General features: G+C 44.9%; 1 protein-coding gene across 3 annotated transcripts in view; it reads right to left on the bottom strand.

The window, feature by feature from the left end:
* Positions 1-2,879: 2,879 nt before the first annotated feature.
* Positions 2,880-22,601, bottom strand: part of LOC129328233 (PDZ domain-containing protein GIPC1) — a 116,297-nt gene continuing 96,575 nt past the window's right edge. For 2 of the 3 annotated variants that reach the window (XM_054977160.1, XM_054977158.1), the window contains exons 5-7: positions 6,298-6,410; positions 5,545-5,626; positions 2,880-5,313 (exon numbers count right to left, since the gene is read on the bottom strand). In XM_054977160.1, the coding sequence (XP_054833135.1) occupies positions 5,162-5,313; positions 5,545-5,626; positions 6,298-6,410 (347 nt within the window). In that variant the 3' untranslated portion in view covers positions 2,880-5,161. The remainder of the gene's footprint in view (positions 5,314-5,544; positions 5,627-6,297; positions 6,411-22,601) is intronic. The other variant, XM_054977159.1, reaches the window with a different exon arrangement.

Raw genomic sequence — 22,601 nt, 5'->3', positions numbered from 1 at the left:
TTCCTTGCAAGACTGGCTTGCTGCCACAGAAACTGTTACTCGCACACGTTGCAACTTTTCTTTCTGCTGTTTTTGTAAATTCCTATCCAGATCCATCCAAAATACAGACATCCCAAGAAATAAGAAACAGACTGGAATGTCACTCAAACTTGAATATGTTGTTTCCGTATGATTTAACTCACATATTGCATTTATCAACGTGAGTAGCTATCCAGGTCTACCTTAACCACCATGTATTACAGGTCCTTACAGATAGCAGGAACTAAGTAATACAGGAAAGGAGCCTTTTTACCAAGGTGGCAGTAATGATGGGCAGAAGGGGCACCAATCAGATCTGGGTGGAGAAACTGATGGCCATAGGACTGCTGCAGGCTGACAGCTTAATGCAAATGGATTGGAAAAACTGGTTCCATAGCTAGAGGATGTGTTGCGTTAGTCCTCATTACTGACTGAATTATGAAGTTCTCTAACTCCTAAGACTTATCCAAATGACAGCCCTTTTTTGTGCTCAGAACACAAAGGCTGACTCAGTTGTCAGGCACAATCCAAAAAATGTATTTGATGCTTACATTTTGAGCGAAGGGAAACATCACCCACCCCCAAGCTCACAAATAGCAAATTTGAGTTGTAAAAAGAGATTACTCCCCCAATACACATGTGAATAATAATGCTTGCAATTTGGTCTGTGACTTCAGATGTGACATGCAAACACACACACTCTGCTACGGAAAGGGACAAAATTCCAGAGGCCCTGGTCACATGGGTTCCATAGAGCTGGCCCGGTCATGTGATTTGTTTTCATGTTTGTATTGGGTTTAGGTGGTATGAGGAAGGAGGCTGAGGGAGACACAGTGGCTCTTGGTGGCCCTCCACCCATGCATGTGCATTATAATAATAGGTTGAGAACAGACAAAAGAAAAATATCTTCATTTGGGCTGTGCACCCCTTCACACCAACCAAGTGTGTGTTTTTAAAAATGTACAAGCTATGTGAGCATTATGAATACCTTCCCTAGTGTTACTTCGGGACAAGATTCTACATTACTAGTGCCAAGTTCGGCCAGCAGTAACTTAACGCCCGGAAAGAAATTCACTATTTCAGATATTTTAAACAGGTCCAAAATTTGCAAGAAGAAAATGTTAAAAGTATTGCCTTGATTTCTTGTGTTTTAGGCATCTCATGGTTTTTTTTACTAATAGAGAGAGCTTATAAGGCTTTTAACTTCTTTGGTACAACAGGGTGGAAGTAGTGAGGGAAACAGGGAGGGCTCGTGTAATTACTGTTAGGTACAGTGAAAAAATGTTCCATAAAGAATCTGAAAAGCAGGATGGGTACACCAGTTAAGCTGGATAGCAGCTACTGCATATCTAAGACACACAAAGAAACTCTTCCAGCCACCACCTCCAAGACTGTGTAAAGGATTGGAGAAATAACTACTGCATACAAAGTCCCTAGCCATATCTGATGGTTCAAGAACCAAGTCATTGTGGCAAAGCATAGCTATGAAGTCATTCTCTCACCACTCCCAGATCCTAGACAAGCTAGATGGAGTTTAACCCAGTCAAAGCTGTGGCTCAGGAGCAGTCAGAACCCAGCAGTTGTTAAATTCCTCCTTCTCTGATGAAGCAGCCTGGCCTCCTGCCAATGATGAGCCGCAATAGCTGTGGCAGGAAAACCATAGCCAACTCTGAGAGAGAAGCTTGTTCTGACCAAGCACGAGGCCAAATATAAGAAAAGATAGAGCAGCGTAATGTGTAAGGATGTACTAAAGAGGACAAAGAGAAAGGTATTGTAACAAGGTCATTTTTCCCTGTGTGATGACAACTGGCTCTGAGATGGGGATAAGCCATTTTTACAAAGAATCTTCTTTACCTCACATTAAAAAATAGTTACTTATCAGGGCAGGGCTACAAAGATAGAGCGCAGTCTCCTCTGACAGACATCCTTACACATATTTTACTGTGTTCTTTATGAGGCAGGTCTAAACTACAGAACGGTAGATAAAGGAAAGGCACCATGGTATATCAGCCACAAATGACAATATCAGCTCTAAATGGAGGAGCTCTATATTTTTACTAAAATATGGGGGGACAGGATGGCAACCGAGTGGAAGACGGGTAAGAACTTTGCCTACAAGTGTTTTTGAACCCTTCATTAATCATTTAATGAAAGGGATGTATGAAAAATAGATTAGTTGCCACAATAACTCACTGTATCTCAGTGGTAGTCTGGCAAGTCTTCTGGTGCATCCGGAAGGGACAAGCAAGCTGCCCTCCACTGTTTTGCAATTTACTTCCTACAGGGGTGGGGGGAGCCATCGCATTTCCCAGCTCAGCTCAACTGACTGGGTGTGTTTGTTCCTGCTGGTTGCTACTTAAGGACACAGCCATGGTACTTCCAACTAAATGCTCCTTCCAGCATTCAAGACACAAAGCCCCAGGTCCATCTTCTTCACAATCTCCACTGAGGAACGGGATAACAGTAATTCGAGCCAAGAGGCAGGAGACAAAAATAATGGCTGTTCCGAGCACTACTACAAACTCCAAAAGAGAAGTTCTCTTGAAGCCTTTCTGCTACTTTGCCTGCTTTCCTTTCCACTAGAGGAAAGTTAGAAGGAGCCTGGGAAGGGGGCAGATCTACTGCCTTCTGTGTGACCTGTGCATCTGACTTAGGTCAGTTCAGCAGTAGCAGAACACCCATAAAACCTCCACACAACACAGCATCTGGTTCTACTTCTTTTTACAAGCCAGCACTTGGCAAAAGATCCAACCTATTTATCTTCAGACTGCTCCACACTGTAAGATGTAGAAGTATGTGTTTCAACGGGGGGGGGGAATTGTGGGCAGGAACTGCTCAACCCCTGTGATCCTTAGTACCCTGGATGCATAATATGCAGCTCTGCCAGAGCTCAAACCTAAAGGGCATGTCAAAGAGCTAATGGGCGGCAGGCTCACTCAGGCCTAGGATCCAGAAGAAACACAACAGACTGTGACCATGCAGGTTGCAGCAATTTTATGTTGGGCATTGCTCATGGCAGGCATCCTTGTCTATTGTGGGATCTATAATCCATACGTACCAATACCTCTTTGAAATGTAGAATGTAACACACTTCTGCTGTATCTCCTTCTCTTCTTCCTCAGAAGCAGCCAAGGAACCATGGTTGCTTACCTATTACTTACAGCACTACACAAACTTTTCTGGCCCCTTCCAGCTTCCTTCTCCAGCAGACTTTTCCTCTCCATGTCTACAGGTTTCTAATGCACTCAGAGGGCAAGAGAAATGTAATACCAGAATGCCATTCCTTACACTCTTTACATATATACATACATACACAGAGATATTATTAGTGTCAATATACTTTATCTTAAAGATGCTTTACACATAGAATACAAAAATATGCCCAAGGAGGATATGGTGCTTGGTCTACCCAAGAAACTTCCAGTGCCAGGACAGGGGTAGGCAGGGCTTGGCAGAAGCCTTGCCCTCTCTGAGCTTGAGGTGTACTATAGAGGGCAACTAGGCTCCATATCCTATCTGGGGTTAGTGTTTTAAAGATACAGTAGGTGAATTGGGGTTGTGAGGTGCAGCTGAAGGTAACCATCTCAGCTCCCAGGACAACCAGACACAGCCCAAATTACAGTCTGAGGATGTAACACTAGGTAGAGAACTAACATATTGGGGTGTGTGTCAGTGAGAGATAAATAATTTAATAGAGAATGCTTTACAGACACTAATTGGGTCACTCTGGGAGGTAGGTCAGTATAATACAAACGAACAGATTAGTCAACACAGACCCTGACATGCCCCAATTGAGACAGTGAGGGGACCCTGCTGCTGTCACTGGGGAGGGCCTCCAAGTCCTGATAAGAAGCACCTTGAGGAGAACAACTTCCAGGAACAAGTCCAGGGCCAGAGTACCCCCAACAGTAGCATGGAAAATGCCACTGCTGTGACCAGCTCAGCATGGGCTCTGCCTGGGACAGTCTTTGCACTATCCACACAGCATGAGTTGCCAGGGGTCATAAAAGCTCAAGTGCATGAAGAAAAAAATCAGCGACACAATCTGTAGGAGGCCAGGCCCATTTAGAAAAGAGACTGGCCAAACCTGGGTGTGCAACCATATGCTTATGTTATATGTGGCTGTAACTGTAATTGAACTGCAAGTTTGACATCACTACTGTCACAATGAATAGGGCAGGGAAGTAGGGCACAGAGCAGCTACAGGCTGTATAAGGCAGGATGGGACAGAAACTTACCTGGGACCCCAGGAGCAGAGTTGGTGCCTAGTCCCACAGATTTTTTTTGCATCTATAGAAAATAGGACAGATGACAAGTGTATTCCTTCCATTAGCTGCTTATGGTGCTTTGAGGGGAACAACAGAATGTTTCCCATCTTAAGGCCTACAGCAAGCTACAAGGAGCAAAAAGACACTAGACAAGTGGGGCACTCCCTAAAGAAGGCTGTGTGTTCCTGTGTGTACACAACAGAGTGAAGGAGACAGCATCTGTGGAATGAGCCTACTGCAAAACGACTTGCCAACATGTATCTCGTACCAAAATAGCAGAGAAGATGCTAATTCTGGGAAAGAAAATAAAAGAGTACACCTTCTTAGGCTTCTGTCTGCTTACAACAGACACACACAGCTAGGAGGTGCTTGGGGCTGCCGACATAGCACCCCCCTCGCCAATGCATCTCCACTGGAGTTTCTGTGGGACTCCTCAGGAGAATGGCATATCAGAATGCCAAGGCCAATGTATCACCCTCTCAGGCTTGAATTCAGCATTCTGTTTTGTTCTTTCTCATGCAAGGATAGGCTTGGGAACCAGCAAGGGCCAATGCACTTGCCTGAGAACAGTGCCTAGATCAGACAAGGAAACCGACAAGAAGTCCTCCTGGCAGACTACCCTCATCTAAGGGAGGAGTCTCTGTGCACAGGGAGGTGAGAAGCAGCAGCAACAATATTTCTGGCTCTACTTCACATTACATTCCTGTCACTGATGCAGGTTACTTATTGCTCTATGGCCCCTGTAGCTCTGGCTCCAGCCCCTTCAGAAAGGAAACGGGTGACCTAGCAACAAGAGGAGGGCACAGTGTTGTGCCAGGCCCACCAGTGGGCCTGCCCAATGGTCCTGCCTGCAGGGTCCAACAGAGCGCAGAGTCCTAGTAGCGTCCAACCTTGGCATCCCCAATGGCCCCCCAGACGTCAAACACAAACTCGTCTGGGAAAGCAAAGTCGCCCAGCTGCTCATCCAGTGCCTCAGCAAATTCATCAGGATTCTGCTTGTCCTTGCCCAGCTCCACCATGGTAGCAGCTATGCAGGGAGACAGAAAAAAGAAAGAGATGAGTATCAATCAATAGCCTGAAAAAAACCTTTGTTGGAGACAAAGGGAGAACCTCACATTTGATCTGTTATTTCCATTCCTCAAGTGTGCAAATTAGGGAGATGCTAAAGCATATTGGGATGCTGCTGATTCATCATCCCAACTGACGTTTTAACATTTTTTTACTATGCAGACTGGAAAAAGGAATAGAGGGAGCTTACCCAGCTCTGTGTCACGAATGCCCATGTAGCTTTCCAGAAGATCGTCAACCTTCTCAATGGCTTTCTCCTCAAATGCAGTTGGCTGTGAATAGGAACAGGGCATCTACTGAGGCAATGTGGTATTGACAGAAATGCTGAAGGGAAGCTGAAAACTTTAAATCCATCCCCACCCCTGACTTAGCTATGCCCAGGAACCGACAAGACCTTCTGTGATAATGCAGGGGAACATGGCTGCAATGTGACTGGAGACTAAAAAGATGGGCCTCTTCAAAAACAGTGCTTTGATGCAGTCAATACTACACTATGGTTTGGTGCCACATAAACAAATGTCTGGCATTTATGCTTCCTCCTCTGTGGTTCACAGTTCTTGTTTACAAAGCAAGTCCAACCCCACAAGGCTGGACCTTATGAATCTGTTCTGGTAGCTGCAGAGCCTGTCTCTTGCAGTAGACTTTCCTTCTGCTGGAGTAAAGTTCCACTACTAGTAGAACCGATTCAAAGTACCTGAATGCTTGAATGTAAGAGCAAACATTAGTCTGGCAAAACCAGGAAAAAATGGAGAAGAAGAGGGGGCATGCTTATCTAAGGTTTGCTTCAGGGTCTTTCATACAGTACCAGCCATGCTTTGCCATTACATTTGAACGAAGGCAGAGAAAGGTTGAGGAAAAGTTGACCCACTCTTGGAATAAGACAGTTACTAGTTCCTCTGCAGCCTTTCCTACAGACATTGCTGGATTTGGGTTAGACACACACCTGTTCCTCCACAGTGGCTGGTCCCTTGGCCCGAAGCCTCAGAGTGCCCCTTCCTGTGCCAAGCTGAGTGCTCCCACTGTATTTGGCTCCAGCAGACCTCTGACTGATCATATCTGGAAGACAGCAAGAAAAGGGGTCCAGTGAGCTTGTTCAATACACACACTAGTAGCCCTTGCTTAGGAACAAGGCCAAGCTCTCATAAGTTAGTTCTCCACTACTACCATTCGGGTAACAATACCCAGGCATCAGCTTTGGGCATCACACCACTAGCCCACTTCCAGGCAGTATTACTAACTGCCGAACACAAACACTTTGGATTTTAATGAAACAGGTCTGAAGTGGGCAATAACAGAAAAGAGGCGGCATTTTCAGAGTGCAAGTGCATATGGAGGTAGTAAGACAGCTACAGAATTGAGGATGAAAGTCAGGGTAGGGTATATAAGACAGCCTACCATACACCCATTAAAAGAAAAGAGCCAGAGAGCAGAAAAGAAATCTTATTAGTTGTAGCAAAATTAGAATAATACTCCAGTGGAAAAGACACTACGTAATAGGGGAGACCAATAGCAAGCAGGTTACATATTTTGTGAAGACTCCTAACAGGTTCAGAACTTTCTTGACCAAAAGCACAAATGCTTTTGTTTCAGCATATACAGGGCTCATTTTCTTCTTAGAGAACAGCTATACACCTCCCCAGCAGCACTCCTCATGCCTGCACCACTCTTCTTTCCACTGTTCTTACCAGCATATTCCCAGGAAGCACCTTTCCCCTTGACAGCATTCTACATTGATAGTTCCGTGCCTATGTGTCTCTTGGGGTGCTGTTAATTCCAGCTACACTACTGATTACAGCCCCCAGGGAGAGGAAAACTAGTATTTACTAGTGTTTCCCCTGAGCTAATCAGAGTAGCAGCAGCTGCTGCCGATCCCAAATGAGAAACATGGTCTACAAAGGGGTCAAAGCTTCTGCAGCCTGTAGAGTTCCCAGGAATTGAGTGTGTGTATGTGGGTGGAGAAGGGGCAAAAATGCAGCACAGCAGGATGTCAGCTATTGGCCAGAATTAGAAACTCTTTCCATAAGCAGGATGAGACAGTGATCTGGGAAGAAGCCAACTAAGCCAGCACCAATGAGAATTAAGAGGTCATATACATCCTTGGAACACAGACTCCTTGCATCCGCTTTTAGGATCTAGGATGGTAACTGCTTTCCCTTTTCACTTAAGTGGTATTTTATGCCTATCAAAAGGATTCACACTAACCTGAAGAAATTTGAGGAAATTTTCTTTGCTCAGTTCCCCATAATCAAGAGCAAGATTCGGGTCCAGTGACACCTTAAAGAGAAACTAGATTTCCAGGGTATGAGCTTTCAATAGTCAAAGCTAATTACAGTATTATTATACCTTCCACTCTTACTTTAAATACCTCTCCCACCTTCTGGATGAATAAAACCATTTATACTTCTACTTCTAAACGTATCTGAAGAAGGGAGCTTTGACTCTCGAAAGCTCATACCCTGGAAATCTAGTTGGTCTTTAAGATGCTACTGGATCTTAACCATGTTCTTCTACTGCAGACCAACACAGCTACCCACCTGAAACTATCTTTCCCATAAATCAGTATGTAAGGTGGAGAAATTACTGCCTACAAAATCCTAATTACCTTACCCTTGCACTGGTTCTGCAATCTGCATATGACAATGGCCTGTCAGTTTCTCAGGGTACAGGGCTTTCCAATAAGCTGGTTAGCTGACAGAGCCTCTCTACACACAATTGCAGCAGTCTGGCTTGTAGCACATTTGGGTTGTTCCTTTACAGTGGCTAGTGTCACACTGCTTTTGAAACAGTTTTTAACCTATGGGGAGTCTGTAGCAGAAGGGAGTCTTTGCTAATCCAGCTAGATTAGACTGAGCACTTAAAAGTAGCCATAGAGATTAGATGTAGAGGGTAAATTATATTCAGCACACATGGGATTCTTTCCTGTAGCCACTGCTACTTCAGATACTCAGAACTTTTGTTCACAAAGTATTATGAACATTACACCCATACATGCATACATATAAAGCTACTTTACAAAGAGTCAGACTCTAGTCTGCCTAGGTCAGCACAGTCTACTCTAACTGGCATCAGGATTCCAGTGTGTCAAACACAGAAAGATCTTGCTACCAGAGATCCATTTTTATCTGAAGATGCATGCACAAAACCTTTCTCATGCATGCTCTAGCAATTCCGTGGTCACATAAGCAGGGTTTCTACGTGAAAGATGTTACCTATTTTGCAGCTTCTAAGGCAATTAACACTGGAGACAAGACACTACCTTTGCAGAGTGGTTGGATGACCATGCCAAGTCATTGTTTATGAAGCATCTAATGTTATTCATAAATATTATTACAAGTATAACACAGCTATAATCACCACTATACATCAAAAAAGTATTGTTGCAACATACTTGTAGGATAGATTCATATAATTTTTTTGCTGTCACCTTGTATACAAGGAAACCCATATGATACTCAGGTTGGCAAGTAGTTGTTCAGACCAGCCCATAAATCTAGCCTGCTAGATCAGTGGTGGTTCATAATCTGAACACACTTAGAGGTGGATTAAATTGAGCTGTCAGTGGAAGGAGCATGGATTTTCACCACATTCCATTCTCCCCCAGCAGTCCCTTCGAATCCTGAAAAGTTGATTCCTGGGGTTACAGGATCTGCGTGGACACATCCATGTGAGTTCAGAGCTGCACTAAGGAAGGGAAAAGTGTAAAAATTGTTTCTCTTCCATCAATAAGGCTTCTTCCTCTTCACTGCAACTCCCTGACCAAATTGGCCATTTGTCTACACCGGTCCTGCATTCCCCAGACTCAACTTTCCCAAGGTCAAAAAGGACAGATGGAGGAAAAGGGAATGTGGTTAAAACCCACATCTGTCAATGTCTTCCACTTTCCCCCCACTACTTCAGACAGGCTTCAGCTCTGAGATTTTATTCATTTGCTGAACAGCCCTACCATATGCAAGATTTTTCTACCATTTCAGCTCTCTGGCTAAGACAAACACATTTACAATTTACAATTTTATTTATTCCCCTCCCCCCCCAAAAAGATTTAGTGCCTTTCACTGACAATTTGCTGGATCCATATTATAGAATAAAAGCTGAACTAAGAAGGCATGTCGATTCTCATCATGGCTAGACTGGGAACCCATCCTTGGTGGGTCCATTTAGAGCTTTCTACGCAGAAAAATTAGTTTGCACATGCTTTGTTAAACCCTATGAAGCCATCCTATGAGAAGCTTTGTTGATTGTACATTCTCAAAATCGGACAAGGTTGTTTGCGGGATCTGGGAAGCCTCTGGTAGCATGTAGCTGGATATAACTTAGAATTCCTCTTGTCTCACACTTTAAAAACATGTCTGTGTGTGTGTGTGTGTGCGCGCGCGCGCGCACGCGCATGTGGGCAGGTGCGCACGCATGCACGCACACACACGGCTTATATCTCAGCCCAAAATTAAGTAGGGAAAGAGCAGAAGCCCATGACTCCCTTAAAATGAAATGGCATTGGAGGCTAAGTAAAGTTCAGAAAGATAACAGCAGGTTATTCAACAGGCAGGGTTGAAATGCAGATAGGCAGAGAAAAGAAAGTGGAGGTAAATTTTGTTTGTTGAACAGAATAGTTCACAAGCATTAGGCGCAATAGTTTTCTTAAAGCTTTGTTTGTAGGTACAGATCTTAGAAGTGAAAGGTTGGTAGTTTCAGACTTAAGTTACTTAAACAAGGTTCCTTCAGAGATTTCACTTCACAGCTTAAGTGTTAAACTTCAACACAGCACTCTTTTCCTTTTACTCCAGACCCGGGGCACTCCATAGAACCAAAAACCCCTTTCCAGGCACTGAGCAGGAATTATTCTTCTACTAAAACATATTCTTATTCTCTTGGCTGAAGGGGAGTCTCCTTACAAGCCACTTCCTCTGCCAGTTCTATTTTATCTGAATAAAATTAGTGCTGGTTTTCCCACTTCAGTTCATGAAGCTTTTCATCAATCTTAAGCTGTTCCAGTTGGGCAAACTTCTCCCCTTTTTACCTCACACAGAGGATTCACAGTCTTACCCTCCCTGCTCAGATTCCAAGCTTTGACTCTCTCCTGACAATCCTGTCAGCACAAATTTGTTACCTTCTCACTGGCCAATCAGAGAGGGGGGAGCAGCACAGCAATCATCCTCCCTTCAGGCAGTTGGTTTAACCCTTTACCTTCCACTCTCTGGATGCAGCATTTGGTAATTCTTACATTTAAAACCCATTCTGTCACATCCCATGAGAAGTTTTATTGATTGCACATTTCTACAACGTTTAAAACATTTGCCCCCCCCCACTTCCACACACACACCATTGACTTAGGGAGCGTTTATACATGTATGTATCTTTCTTGATTTGTAACTGTGTATGTGAACTAACTTCTGGAAAAAGGACTGTATTAGAGGGGGCATTGGGTAACAGTAAATTCTGCCAGTGGTATCAGATCTGCAGATCTTATTCACACCAGCCAGCCATCAGATGACACTGCAGTCATCTACTGAGACTTATGCATGTGTGAACTAGCCCTTTGCTAGGATGTATAAGCAGTGGGTTTATAGCAAGAGATGCTTCCAGGTTAGTATGCAGTTAGGCACAAAGATAATTTCATTGTTGAGTTGTTTTGAATTGAAGGGTGGACTGGGAGTCAACATTTGGACATTGTTCTGAAAAGACTGGCAATTCTCTGAAGCAGGATTGGTTAAGGGTCAGGTTGTGATTGTTCAGTGAGCAACAGTCCAGCATTTCTCTTTCACTTCCTCTTCATGGGCTCATACTTGAGTCTGCACAAGATTGTACTATTAGGATTGCTGTTATCCATAACAGCCAGGGTTTAGGACTGAGGCATATTTCATTTCTGGAAGCTGACCAACCAACCCCTCTGAAGAGGTTGCTGAATGATCGTCCAAGAGGAGAGCTGGATTACAAATGTACGTTCAGAGCTTTGTTTCAACAACCTGTTTGTTGAGCAAGTTGGCCTCCTAACTTCCTGCCTTGGAAATGATGGAGGAATGTTCAGTTGTTTGGATGAGAAGAGAGAGTGAGTTCTTAAAAGGCAATTTTCTTACTATCATTTGTAGCTAGTTGGATTTTTCTTTACAAGGCTGGGGCGGGGTGAGGAATCCTTGCTTTTCATCTGTCCTTTTAGAATTGTAATGCTTTTTTAAAGTCTCTTTCTTCAAAATTCCTCAAGTTTGTAGGAAGAAATGCCATCTCAGCTATAGCCAAGTTTCTTTAAGGGAAACTGTCTGCTTGTGTTTAAGAAGAAATCCATAAAACTAGGATCAAACTACACGTTACATTATACATGTGATCACCATGGGACTTGCAGCCATATGGCAGATGAGAGTTCCCTGTGGCAACTCAATCCAGAAGTGCCACAGGGGCCTGATTCCGACTGGGACTGTGGTGCAGGGGGAGGAGGGCCTTCCTCCTCCCCCCTGTAACTCAAAATGGCCCTAGGGAAATTATTTGCTCTGCTGGAAGGGCTGTATTGAATTCTTCTATATGCAGCCACCCAAGAGGGCAGATAACACCTGCCCAGGCTAATTAGGGTCAGGAAAACTCTAAACTGAATTGCCATGAGGAATTCAGAGGTGGTATTCACCTTTGGAACCATGTATCAAACATAATATGTAGTCTTTGAAATACAGAAGAGAACAGGCATGAAATATGTGAAGCCAGAGGTAATTTCATGACCACCAACAGAAAGCAACTCTTTCTTTCACAACCACTTATGAAAGGGCAGAGAACAGGTGGCAGGGATGTATACTAGATAAGTACCTTCTCACAAACCTTATCTCACTCCATTGTTGGCAATATTGTGCTTAGAAACAAACTACCGCCAAGTCTTGTTATGGTACACAGGCCCTTAATGGATGAACACACCCACACTCCAAATCTACCTCGGGGAGTTCTTGTCCTAAGAAACTGGTAATGCTTTGCGTTTTTAAAGTAGTAATTTGAACAAGACAGAGTGGTGTAGTAGCTGGAGTACTAGACATGGAAAACCTGAGATTTGAATCCCAGCTCAACCCTGAAGGTCACTAAGTGATCTTTGGCCAGTCACACACATTCCTCAGCCTAATCTCCTTCAGACTTATTGCAATAGCAAAACTGGTGGTAACTCTCCTGAGGTACTTTAAGAAATATTAATAATTACACAAAATGGCACGTAAGGACACTAAAGCAGCTTTGAAAAAGGAATTAAACAGTTGCTGAAGCTTTCAACTTTACTTTGTTTTCTGAAAACAGATACTATAATATTTAATTTGTGGGAAGTAGCCCTTAGTATGTTTTCCTGGGGGAGGGGTGGGGGGAGAAAGGCAAGTTAAAGCTCAGATTGAAATTGGAAGAACACACTATTCTGGGAACGTAGATGCAAATGAAGTGAGGAGTTACCACTTTGTCAAGCTGCTTTAAGAGAGATTTGTTTGCTAGCTCATGAAGTAGGTCTTCATATTACTACAACTACACATTTCTGGATCAACATATTCAAGAAGAGACAAAGAAGTTATCAAGGAAGTTCTTATGAACTTAATGAGGATTACATATACGTTCCAGATTGGAACAGGTGTTTTTTTTTAACTTTTTATTTTTGGAATTTTTAATTTTTACAACAATTAAACAACACTAATAAGAAGCAACAGAAACAACAACAATAATAACAAGGTAACTACAGCTCATTGTGAAATGAGTGCCTAAGTAGTTCCTTTCCTTTAGTAACTTTCTGAAGGGAAAGAGCTCATTATCAAAGCTGGTATAGCATAAAAAAACCTCTGCAAGACGTATTTCTAGTGAAATCACAGATAGAACCTTCAGATGTAAGAAATATGTAAACAGAACTTCCAGAATAAGGCAGCAACAGACATTCCAGAGAGAAAACTTGGCGCCTATTCATCACACCTCTAGTGGCGCCTCCTTGAAGCAAGTCTACAACAGTGGTTTCCTACAAGTAAGTATGATAGCCTACACACAATGTGTTATGTTAGGTCATTTATTAAATCAATCTTACATCAACCAGACAGGCAGAGTGATTCCAAATTTGGATAGAACACCTACTTCTGAGTTCCACCAGACTATTGTCTTCAGACACTCAAAGCTATAGAAGAGGGGGCATTGCCAATAAGTGCTCCTCCCCACATTGAAGTGTCAGAAAGCACAGGTCCATCTTTGGCTTGTCACAAGAGTACACAGAATGACAGAATGCTTAAATACACCACTCTCAAGGACTTGCCAGATTATTCCATAGGTCAGGAAAATATATGTCCCCTTATTTGTTTATGCACACACTGTTGTGGATATTATCTTTAATGATGACCCACGGATTTTCAGGTCCAGGGTATCTAGTATCTTGAAATGCCAATAGGCAGATCTGTGCTTTCTTTTTTTGACAGCTTCAGTGACCTTGGCTTACTATGGTACATCAGGCAGCACCCGGTGTAAATGTGGGGGGGTGGGGGGGGAGAGTCATCACTTGTGAAACATGTTCCTGATTTTACACTACAGGAGTCCTGCTAGTCACAACTATTTGATATATTGACAGAAGTTTTTGCAGATCAAGTAACAGATTGCATGCATCGACTAGGCCCTGCCACCAGTGGTGAAGCTAGATTATTGTACATCCCTGTTTCTTCTGCCATATAACTCAAGGTAGGAGCTGCAAAAAGATAGCATTCGTCCAGATCTTCTGCTTCTACAGGCTAGGCAATAGCTCTCTAGCCACTAGGGATAGTAAAGTTCTTGACAGTCTGGCTACCTGCCAGTCAGATGAGGTTTGCAAAACTCAATTATGCAAAAGAAAGAAGTGCCTGCTCACAGTTCCCTGGAACCACCACCAGCAACTACTGCAATTTTCCTTTGACAAAGACCTACAGATATCTCCAGCATTCTATTATTCTCCAAGTGCAAATCAGTGCATTATAGGCTGTAATCCAAGCAGTTTTCGCAATAAGGTCATGGTCTTGGCTGTAACTGCCCCTAGACACCCTGGCTGGGTCTGAGCTGAGTTGAAAACATCTAGCATTGTTACTAGCCATGAGACAACAATGATCTGTAAGGGTGTGTGCTTAAAAGACACCAGACCCACCTTATGAACAACATATTGTCTACGTGAAAGAAGAGAGTGCAGAACTAGCAAATCAGGCCTCTCTAGTCTGTTACTGTGCAAGGCCAGGACACAACTAAACTGTGGTTTCCAAACAATCTCACTGGCTCTCACATAGGGGTATAGAATGAGTTTTCTTCTGCTACAGTGGTTCTTGCTCTGTATATCCTCTTAATATGCTCCAATTTGGCCAGCTTTAGTCCAGGATGACAAAGCCCATCCTGGCCATTCACAAGCCCCCACCTCCCCCAGTAACTTTTTTACAGTTTCTAACACATACAACTAGGGGTGGAGGGCTTTTGCCCAAGTCTAATACCACTGATGCATGCAGGCAGCATCCCACAGTTACATAAAGACCCTAAATGGGCCTCAGCAGTTGCTCACGGTCTGCTTATAGCTCCCCATGGCAGAGCTAGGAATTCACAGCCAGAAGCAGTACAAATAAAATGTCTGGTTGTTCTGTCTCATCTGGCAGGGATGCGCATTTGGCCTGAAGTTGGGTAGTAGCCCCAGATGTTTCAGGCCCAGTTATTAGATTTCCTGCCTCTGTCCCTGTAGCTCCAGGATGGAACATTTCAAGGAACAGTATAATCTAACTGGGCAACAAAGCCCAGCTGGCCTCTGCCTCTAGACTTGGCTGGGTGTCTAGCAACCAATAACTTTTTCATCACCTTAACTGAAGAGCTTCGGCTTACTGAGGAGCTCCAATGGAACAACTAAGAGGAGGAGGAGTGGGGGCACCTGCAGGCCTTGCATTAAGCAACTTTGTAAGGGCATACAAATAGGAACAAAAAGAAGAATGCTGAAGAGGACCAAAGCATACAGAGAGAACTAGAACTGGTAGAAACTGCACAGATCCCCTGGCCTCCAGCAGCACAACAAAAGATTGAGATTGTGCAGTCTAGACCTCAGTTTAATTCACCAAGGGAAGTCCTAGCACTGGCAAGTATCAGCACGTGTGTATTACCACAAGATAAGGGTCGCCTAGCTTTTTGTCGAAACCAGCAAATTAACCAGATTCAGGACTTCTCATAAGAGCACTGTGGCAGCTGCTCCAAAAGATTTTCCATTGTTCCCACCCCAAAGCTCACTGTCTAAACATTATCTTAACTATGCTAGATTTGAAAGATGGAACTTGGTAGCTATGAGGCAAGAGAGTGAACCAGCATGTATAAGATATGGAAAGAATTCTTGTGGATTTCTGGAGAGTTCTGCTGCAGGATGAGAGAGCAGGAGGACAGCACAGACCCAACCACAACACACAATCAGACAGAGAAAAGCAAACCACTACCCCCTTTAGACCAAGCCACAACCAACACCCAAGCTTGTCATTACTGCTATCCCACTACAGCCATGCTGTGCCTCCATTCCTCCTTAGCAGGATGCAAACTGTTCCAAGTTGTGTTAGGGTTTTTTAGATTCCTGACTCCCCCCAACCTTATCATTTTATTTTTGATCAACATGCTTTCCAATTGTTGATTTTTCTTCTGCTTATACTAAAACATTACCAAATTCAAATGTGTAAATCTCACAAGCACAAAATATTAAAAAACAGACTTGGATACAAAATTCTTCTAGATCCTATTATACTATTGGGTAACTTGGTAACAGTGAAGAATATGTATATCTCAAGAGTTTATGGCCCCAAAATTACTAATTACAGATGGGCATGTGAACACACACAGCAACAGCATACATTATTTAATAGCAATCAGTTCTACAGGGTAAGTTCTCATTTTAGCTCTCTCCTGGATGGTCAGCCAAGCCAAAGGCAGCAACATCAACATTCAAGGATTACTGGGAGAGAAGAGATTCAGCACAACTGTTCCCGAAGCACTAACAAATATTAATCCAGCAGTGCAGATGAAAGGGGGCAACGAAGCACAGGCTTGTGCACAGCAGCTACGGCCAAGTAGGAAATAACTTGGAAAGGAGAAAATCATCCTCCTTCCCAGAACTGTCCAGTGAGTCACTCAAGGAGGAAGGAATTTGCTGTGGCAGAGGCAGGGTGAAATGACGGAAAAGGTGGTACAAAGAGCAAGGAATGTAATGCCTTTGGAAACTGGAATTCTTGGGGCTTATTCCGGGAAGCAGGAAGAAACATCACACATAGCAGGTACATGAGGAAACCAGAATGCATGTGTTTGTTGGATGATCACCCAAACAGAACACTGCAAACTCTGGAAGATGCTTAGTGCCGGGGTTCAACAACATCCTGTTGGACCACTAGGTTATGCACCAGAGACCAAGAACTGGGTTGTAATAAAAAGGAATTGGAACCTGTCCAGAACGGAGTTGCTGGCTAGTCTAGTCATCCTTTCAAGAGATGATAACCTGAACTCAACAAATACTCTTGATACGCAGCTTCTGGCATGTCTCCTCCTGAGGGCTGGGCAGTCTGGCAACATGTACCTCACTTCTCCAGCAGTCCTCTGGGCACCTGTATACAACACAGACATCCTTCTTTCCTCCCCTTTGCCAGAGTTCCCTTCTTATAACAACAAAATACAGAAATGGTTGTTGGGGGTTTTCCGGGCTGTATTGCCGTGGTCTTGGCATTGTAGTTCCTGACGTTTCGCCAGCAGCTGTGGCTGGCATCTTCAGAGGTGTAGCACCAAAAGACAGAGATCTCTCAGTGTCACAGTGTGGAAAAGATGTAGGTCATTTGTATCTACTCAGGAGGGGTGGGGTTGAGCTGAGTCATTCTGTAAGAGTTTCCCAGGGTGTGGAATGCTAATGGCGGGAGGCTTCACTGTATCCTGAGGCGGTTCTTTTGCATATGGATTGGTGCTTGATGTGCTAATCTTCTCTGCAGGGCTATTGTCGGGTGTGGAGTGTTTTGTTGGCCTGGTGTTTTTCAGAACTGGAGCCCATGCTCTGTTCATTCTTAAGGTTTCTTCTTTCCTGTTGAAGTTTTGCTTATGCTTGTGAATTTCAATGGCTTCCCTGTGCAGTCTGACAAAGTAGTTGGAGGTGTTGTCCAGTATTTTGGTGTCCTGGAATAAGATACTGTGCCCTGTTTGAGTTAGGCTATGTTCAGCCACTGCTGATTTTTCAGGCTGTCCAAGTCTGCAGTGTCTTTCATGTTCTTTTATTCTTGTCTGGATGCTACGCTTTGTGGTCCCGATGTAAACTTGTCCACAGCTGCAGGGTATACGGTATACTCCTGCAGAGGTGAGGGGGCCTCTGCTGTCTTTTGCTGATCGTAGCATCTGTTGTATTTTTCGGGTGGGTCTGAATACTGCTTGAAGGTTATGCTTTTTCATAAGCTTTCCCATCTGATCAGTAATTCCTTTGATATATGGCAAAAACACTTTTCCTGTGGGAGACTGTTTTTCTTTGGTTGTTTGATTCATCCTGGGTTTGATTGCTCTTCGGATTTCATTTCTGGAGTAGCCATTTGCCTGAAGTGCGTGGTTTAGATGATTAATTTCCTCATTGAGAAAGCGCGGCTCACATATCCGTCTTGCACGATCCACTAATGTTTTCATTATGCCTCTTTTCTGTCGGGGGTGGTGATTGGAGTTTTTGTGTAAGTACCGATCAGTGTGAGTTGGTTTCCTGTAGACCTTGTGACCTAACTGAGATCAGACAAGCCCAATGCTCGACAATGCACGCATTGTCATCAATCTGACAGACCGTCAACTCTCACCAGAAGAAACCTCCATCTTGGCAAAGGGAGGAAACTTTGCAGTCACCCCCACCAGAATTCCTGTGGAAGACATCATCGCAAATGTAGAAGCTGCCATCCGTCATCTACCTGAAGAGGAAGCTGAGGAAATAAGAGGAGAGACAGCCAGGATTCTACGAAAGGCAAAGCTTCCCACCAGCAATATAACACGCAAGGAGAGAAATGCCATCAAGACCCTCAATGCAGATCCAGACATCATCATTCTACCAGCTGATAAAGGCAATGCTACAGTGATCATGAAAACGGAGGAATACAAAAAGAAGATTAAGGAACTCCTGGACCCCTCCACCTACAAAAAACTAAAACGAGATCCCACTTGCAAAATCACCAGGCTAACAAATGCGCTGATCAAGAATTCCTCACTACATCCCGACACACACAGCAAACTATGCAAGACAGAAGCACAGCCATCTAGACTATATGGACTCCCCAAAATACATAAAGATTCAGTCCCACTCCGACCCATTGTGAGTGCCATTGGTTCACCGACATATGAATTAGCTAGACATCTGGCAGATCTCCTGCAGGACCACATCGGGAAAACCTCGTCTTACATCAAAGATTCAGCAGATTTCATCAACAAAATCAGTTCTCTGAAACTCAATCCACAAGACATACTTGTCAGTTTTGATGTTGTATCCCTGTTTACCAAGGTTCCAGTAAAAGACACTATTGCACTGATTAATCAGATTTTCCCAGAGGATGTAACAGCCTTATTCCATCATTGTCTGACAACCAGTTACTTCCAATGGGACAACGAATTCTATGAACAGATGGATGGGGTGGCCATGGGGAGCCCACTCAGCCCAGTTATAGCAAACTTCTACATGGAACATTTTGACAAAACAGCTCTAGAATCAGCACCCCACAAACCCAGTGTATGGTTCCGGTTTGTGGATGATACATTCATCATTTGGAGCCATGGGGAGGAAGAATTGATGGAGTTTTTGAATCATCTCAACAACATCCACCTGAACATACAATTCACAATGGAGAAAGAAAGTGAGGGAAAACTCTCATTCCTGGATACCTTGGTCATCCGCAAAGCAAACTTTCAGTTAGGTCACAAGGTCTACAGGAAACCAACTCACACTGATCGGTACTTACACAAAAACTGCAATCACCACCCCCGACAGAAAAGAGGCATAATGAAAACATTAGTGGATCGTGCAAGACAGATATGTGAGCCGCGCTTTCTCAATGAGGAAATTAATCATCTAAACCACGCACTTCAGGCAAATGGCTACTCCAGAAATGAAATCCGAAGAGCAATCAAACCCAGGATGAATCAAACAACCAAAGAAAAACAGTCTCCCACAGGAAAAGTGTTTTTGCCATATATCAAAGGAATTACTGATCAGATGGGAAAGCTTATGAAAAAGCATAACCTTCAAGCAGTATTCAGACCCACCCGAAAAATACAACAGATGCTACGATCAGCAAAAGACAGCAGAGACCCCCTCACCTCTGCAGGAGTATACCGTATACCCTGCAGCTGTGGACAAGTTTACATCGGGACCACAAAGCGTAGCATCCAGACAAGAATAAAAGAACATGAAAGACACTGCAGACTTGGACAGCCTGAAAAATCAGCAGTGGCTGAACATAGCCTAACTCAAACAGGGCACAGTATCTTATTCCAGGACACCAAAATACTGGACAACACCTCCAACTACTTTGTCAGACTGCACAGGGAAGCCATTGAAATTCACAAGCATAAGCAAAACTTCAACAGGAAAGAAGAAACCTTAAGAATGAACAGAGCATGGGCTCCAGTTCTGAAAAACACCAGGCCAACAAAACACTCCACACCCGACAATAGCCCTGCAGAGAAGATTAGCACATCAAGCACCAATCCATATGCAAAAGAACCGCCTCAGGATACAGTGAAGCCTCCCGCCATTAGCATTCCACACCCTGGGAAACTCTTACAGAATGACTCAGCTCAACCCCACCCCTCCTGAGTAGATACAAATGACCTACATCTTTTCCACACTGTGACACTGAGAGATCTCTGTCTTTTGGTGCTACACCTCTGAAGATGCCAGCCACAGCTGCTGGCGAAACGTCAGGAACTACAATGCCAAGACCACGGCAATACAGCCCGGAAAACCCCCAACAACCATCGTTCTCCGGCCGTGAAAGCCTTCGACAATACAAAATACAGAAATCTTTCCCTCAAGGCTTCTTGAAAGAGAAGAGATGCTTTTCCTGACTGGATAAAAGGATCCGCTCTGCTCACTGGAACACACAGTGTGTTTTGAAACATTGCTCTCCCTCTACCCTCAAGCAGGGATTTCACTTAGGGGTAGAGTTCTTGCTAGCTAGTGCCACTCTGACCTCTGCTGGTGGGAGGAAACTGCTGTGTCACAGCTTCAAATAGGCCAAATTTTCAAGTTTTCCTTGACAACACCCAAAAGTCACTGATGGCTAGTACGAATATTAATAATGCACAATAAAGAGCAGTCTTTTAAAAAACCAAAATCAAATGTACACCGACAACACAATCATGAAAGGGGGGTGGGAAGTGCACAGGGAGCCGATGAGACACACTGTCAGCTTATCTCTGAGATACACTGGTGGAGTGCCCTGGCTAGATGTCAGTGTGGCAACAGCATGGAGCAATGCCAGTGCAAGCTGCAGCTCTAGGGCAGGGAATGGGGTCTGCTCAGGGACATGGTAGGAGTTAATCAGCTCCCTAAGATGCCCCAGCCCAGGAATAACGCCTCCCTCCAATTGCAATTGCACAGCACTTCCCAAAGGGATCAGTTAAATGTCGTATGGAGGGCTACCGCATGTGGCTCAGGAGAGTTCCCTGGCAACTGAAGCCCCATAGTCATGCGGTGCATTCACACACCCTGCTGGGACCCCACAAGATAGCTGTGACCAGCAGGGCACCTGTGCTGTTTGCCATCACTGCACATAGTTCTGTTTAGTATTGGTGCAGGTAGCAATTTAACAGGAAGACATGGGAACATGACCTGCTCAGTCACCAGTTCCAGCCCAGCTCCTGCAGCATCCTTTCTCAGGCAGCTTTCTGTCCAGCAAGTCTGCCTCACTCACAAACATGCATGTGGTGCTAGGGACAGCTCAGCCTGTTTCCCCATGGCCCAGGGAGCATCTCAAAGGCACAGATGCCACGCTGGATACAGGGAGTCCCATACGTTAGTCCATATCATGAATTGCTATTCAATAAAGTCTGGTGTGTTTTATAATTCTGTCCCTCCTTATGAGCAAATGGAACCTAGCTCCATACCTCTCTCTGCCTCACCTCCTCCCCATCTATGACTTCCCATTAGGGCTGCCCATTCATACATCCAAGAGAGTGGACTCTGACTCAGGGGAACCCATGTTGGGATCACTGTTGTTGGTCTTTCTAGTGCCATTGGACTTCTGTTTTGTTCAGCTACTAAACATAATAGGTCTAGGGGTAACCTGAAAGCTGACCAAATGTCTCCCCTGCTGGCTGCTGTGTGCAATTTGCACTGGGAATGGGCTGATGGATGATCCCAGGGGCAGTGTGGCTGCTCTGGCGTGGCAGGATGGTCTCTGCAGTACCCCAGAGCACTGCTGCCATCTGATAAACAGGTGCAGGTGTCCTCGGGTGGATGCAAATGAGCTGCTGCCATGGGTACAGCACAGAGGGGCTGTGGAGCAGCATCCCTGCCAAAGTGATGGATCTCTAGGATAGCCTCACAGTTGGGCCATCCCGTTGTCCGGGGTCTGGGCCTCAGCTCCCGGACTTGCTGGGAGGGAGGCAACTGGGAGACAGCAGCCCTGCCGCCCCAGCCAGCAACCAGGGTCAGAACCCACCTACACCCGGGGAAAGGGGCAAAGGGCCAGGGCCTCAGAGGGCTAGAGGAGGCAGAGAGGCACCAGCTAGACCCACCCTCCAGGGGGGGGAGATAGGGGGCTCAGCAGAGCAGAGAGAGAGGGCAAAAGCAGGAGGAATAGGGACCCAACAGCTGCCCAAACAGAGCTCTTACCTGGCAGAGAGGAGAAGCAGCCCCAGCAGCTCAGAGCCACGCCCCAGCCTCCACCTCAGCCTGAAGACAGCAACCTGGCTCAGGAGATGCTCAGAACCAAGCCCCTCCAGGTGAAGCTGCTGAAGGCATTCTGTGGGAAGAGCTGGGCAGCCAGCCAAGGGGCCACAGCTGGGCCTACCTTCAGTAATCAGCTCAGCCAGAGAGGCCTGGCAGCCAGCCTACATGACGCAGCTGTTGCTGATCCAGGCAGAACAGCCAGCTACCCCAACTGCAGCAGCTTGAGACAGCCCAGGCCAATGCTGGAAGGCCAGGGAGGGGTGTGGCCTGGCAGGCAGGACCTGCAAGGAGGGCGGGGCGGTGAGAGAAGGCCCTATAAAGGCTGGCTGGGGAGAGCTCTGGGGTGGTGGGTGTGAGTAAGGAGTGATGGTGTGGAAGCAGAGCAGCGCGAGAGGGGAGGCTTG

Source organism: Eublepharis macularius, chromosome 4 (genome assembly GCF_028583425.1).
Source record: "Eublepharis macularius isolate TG4126 chromosome 4, MPM_Emac_v1.0, whole genome shotgun sequence".
NCBI classification, from domain to species: domain Eukaryota; kingdom Metazoa; phylum Chordata; class Lepidosauria; order Squamata; family Eublepharidae; genus Eublepharis; species Eublepharis macularius.
The sequence above is the reverse complement of the archived record's forward strand: the minus strand, read 5'-3'. Positions and strand labels throughout refer to the sequence as shown.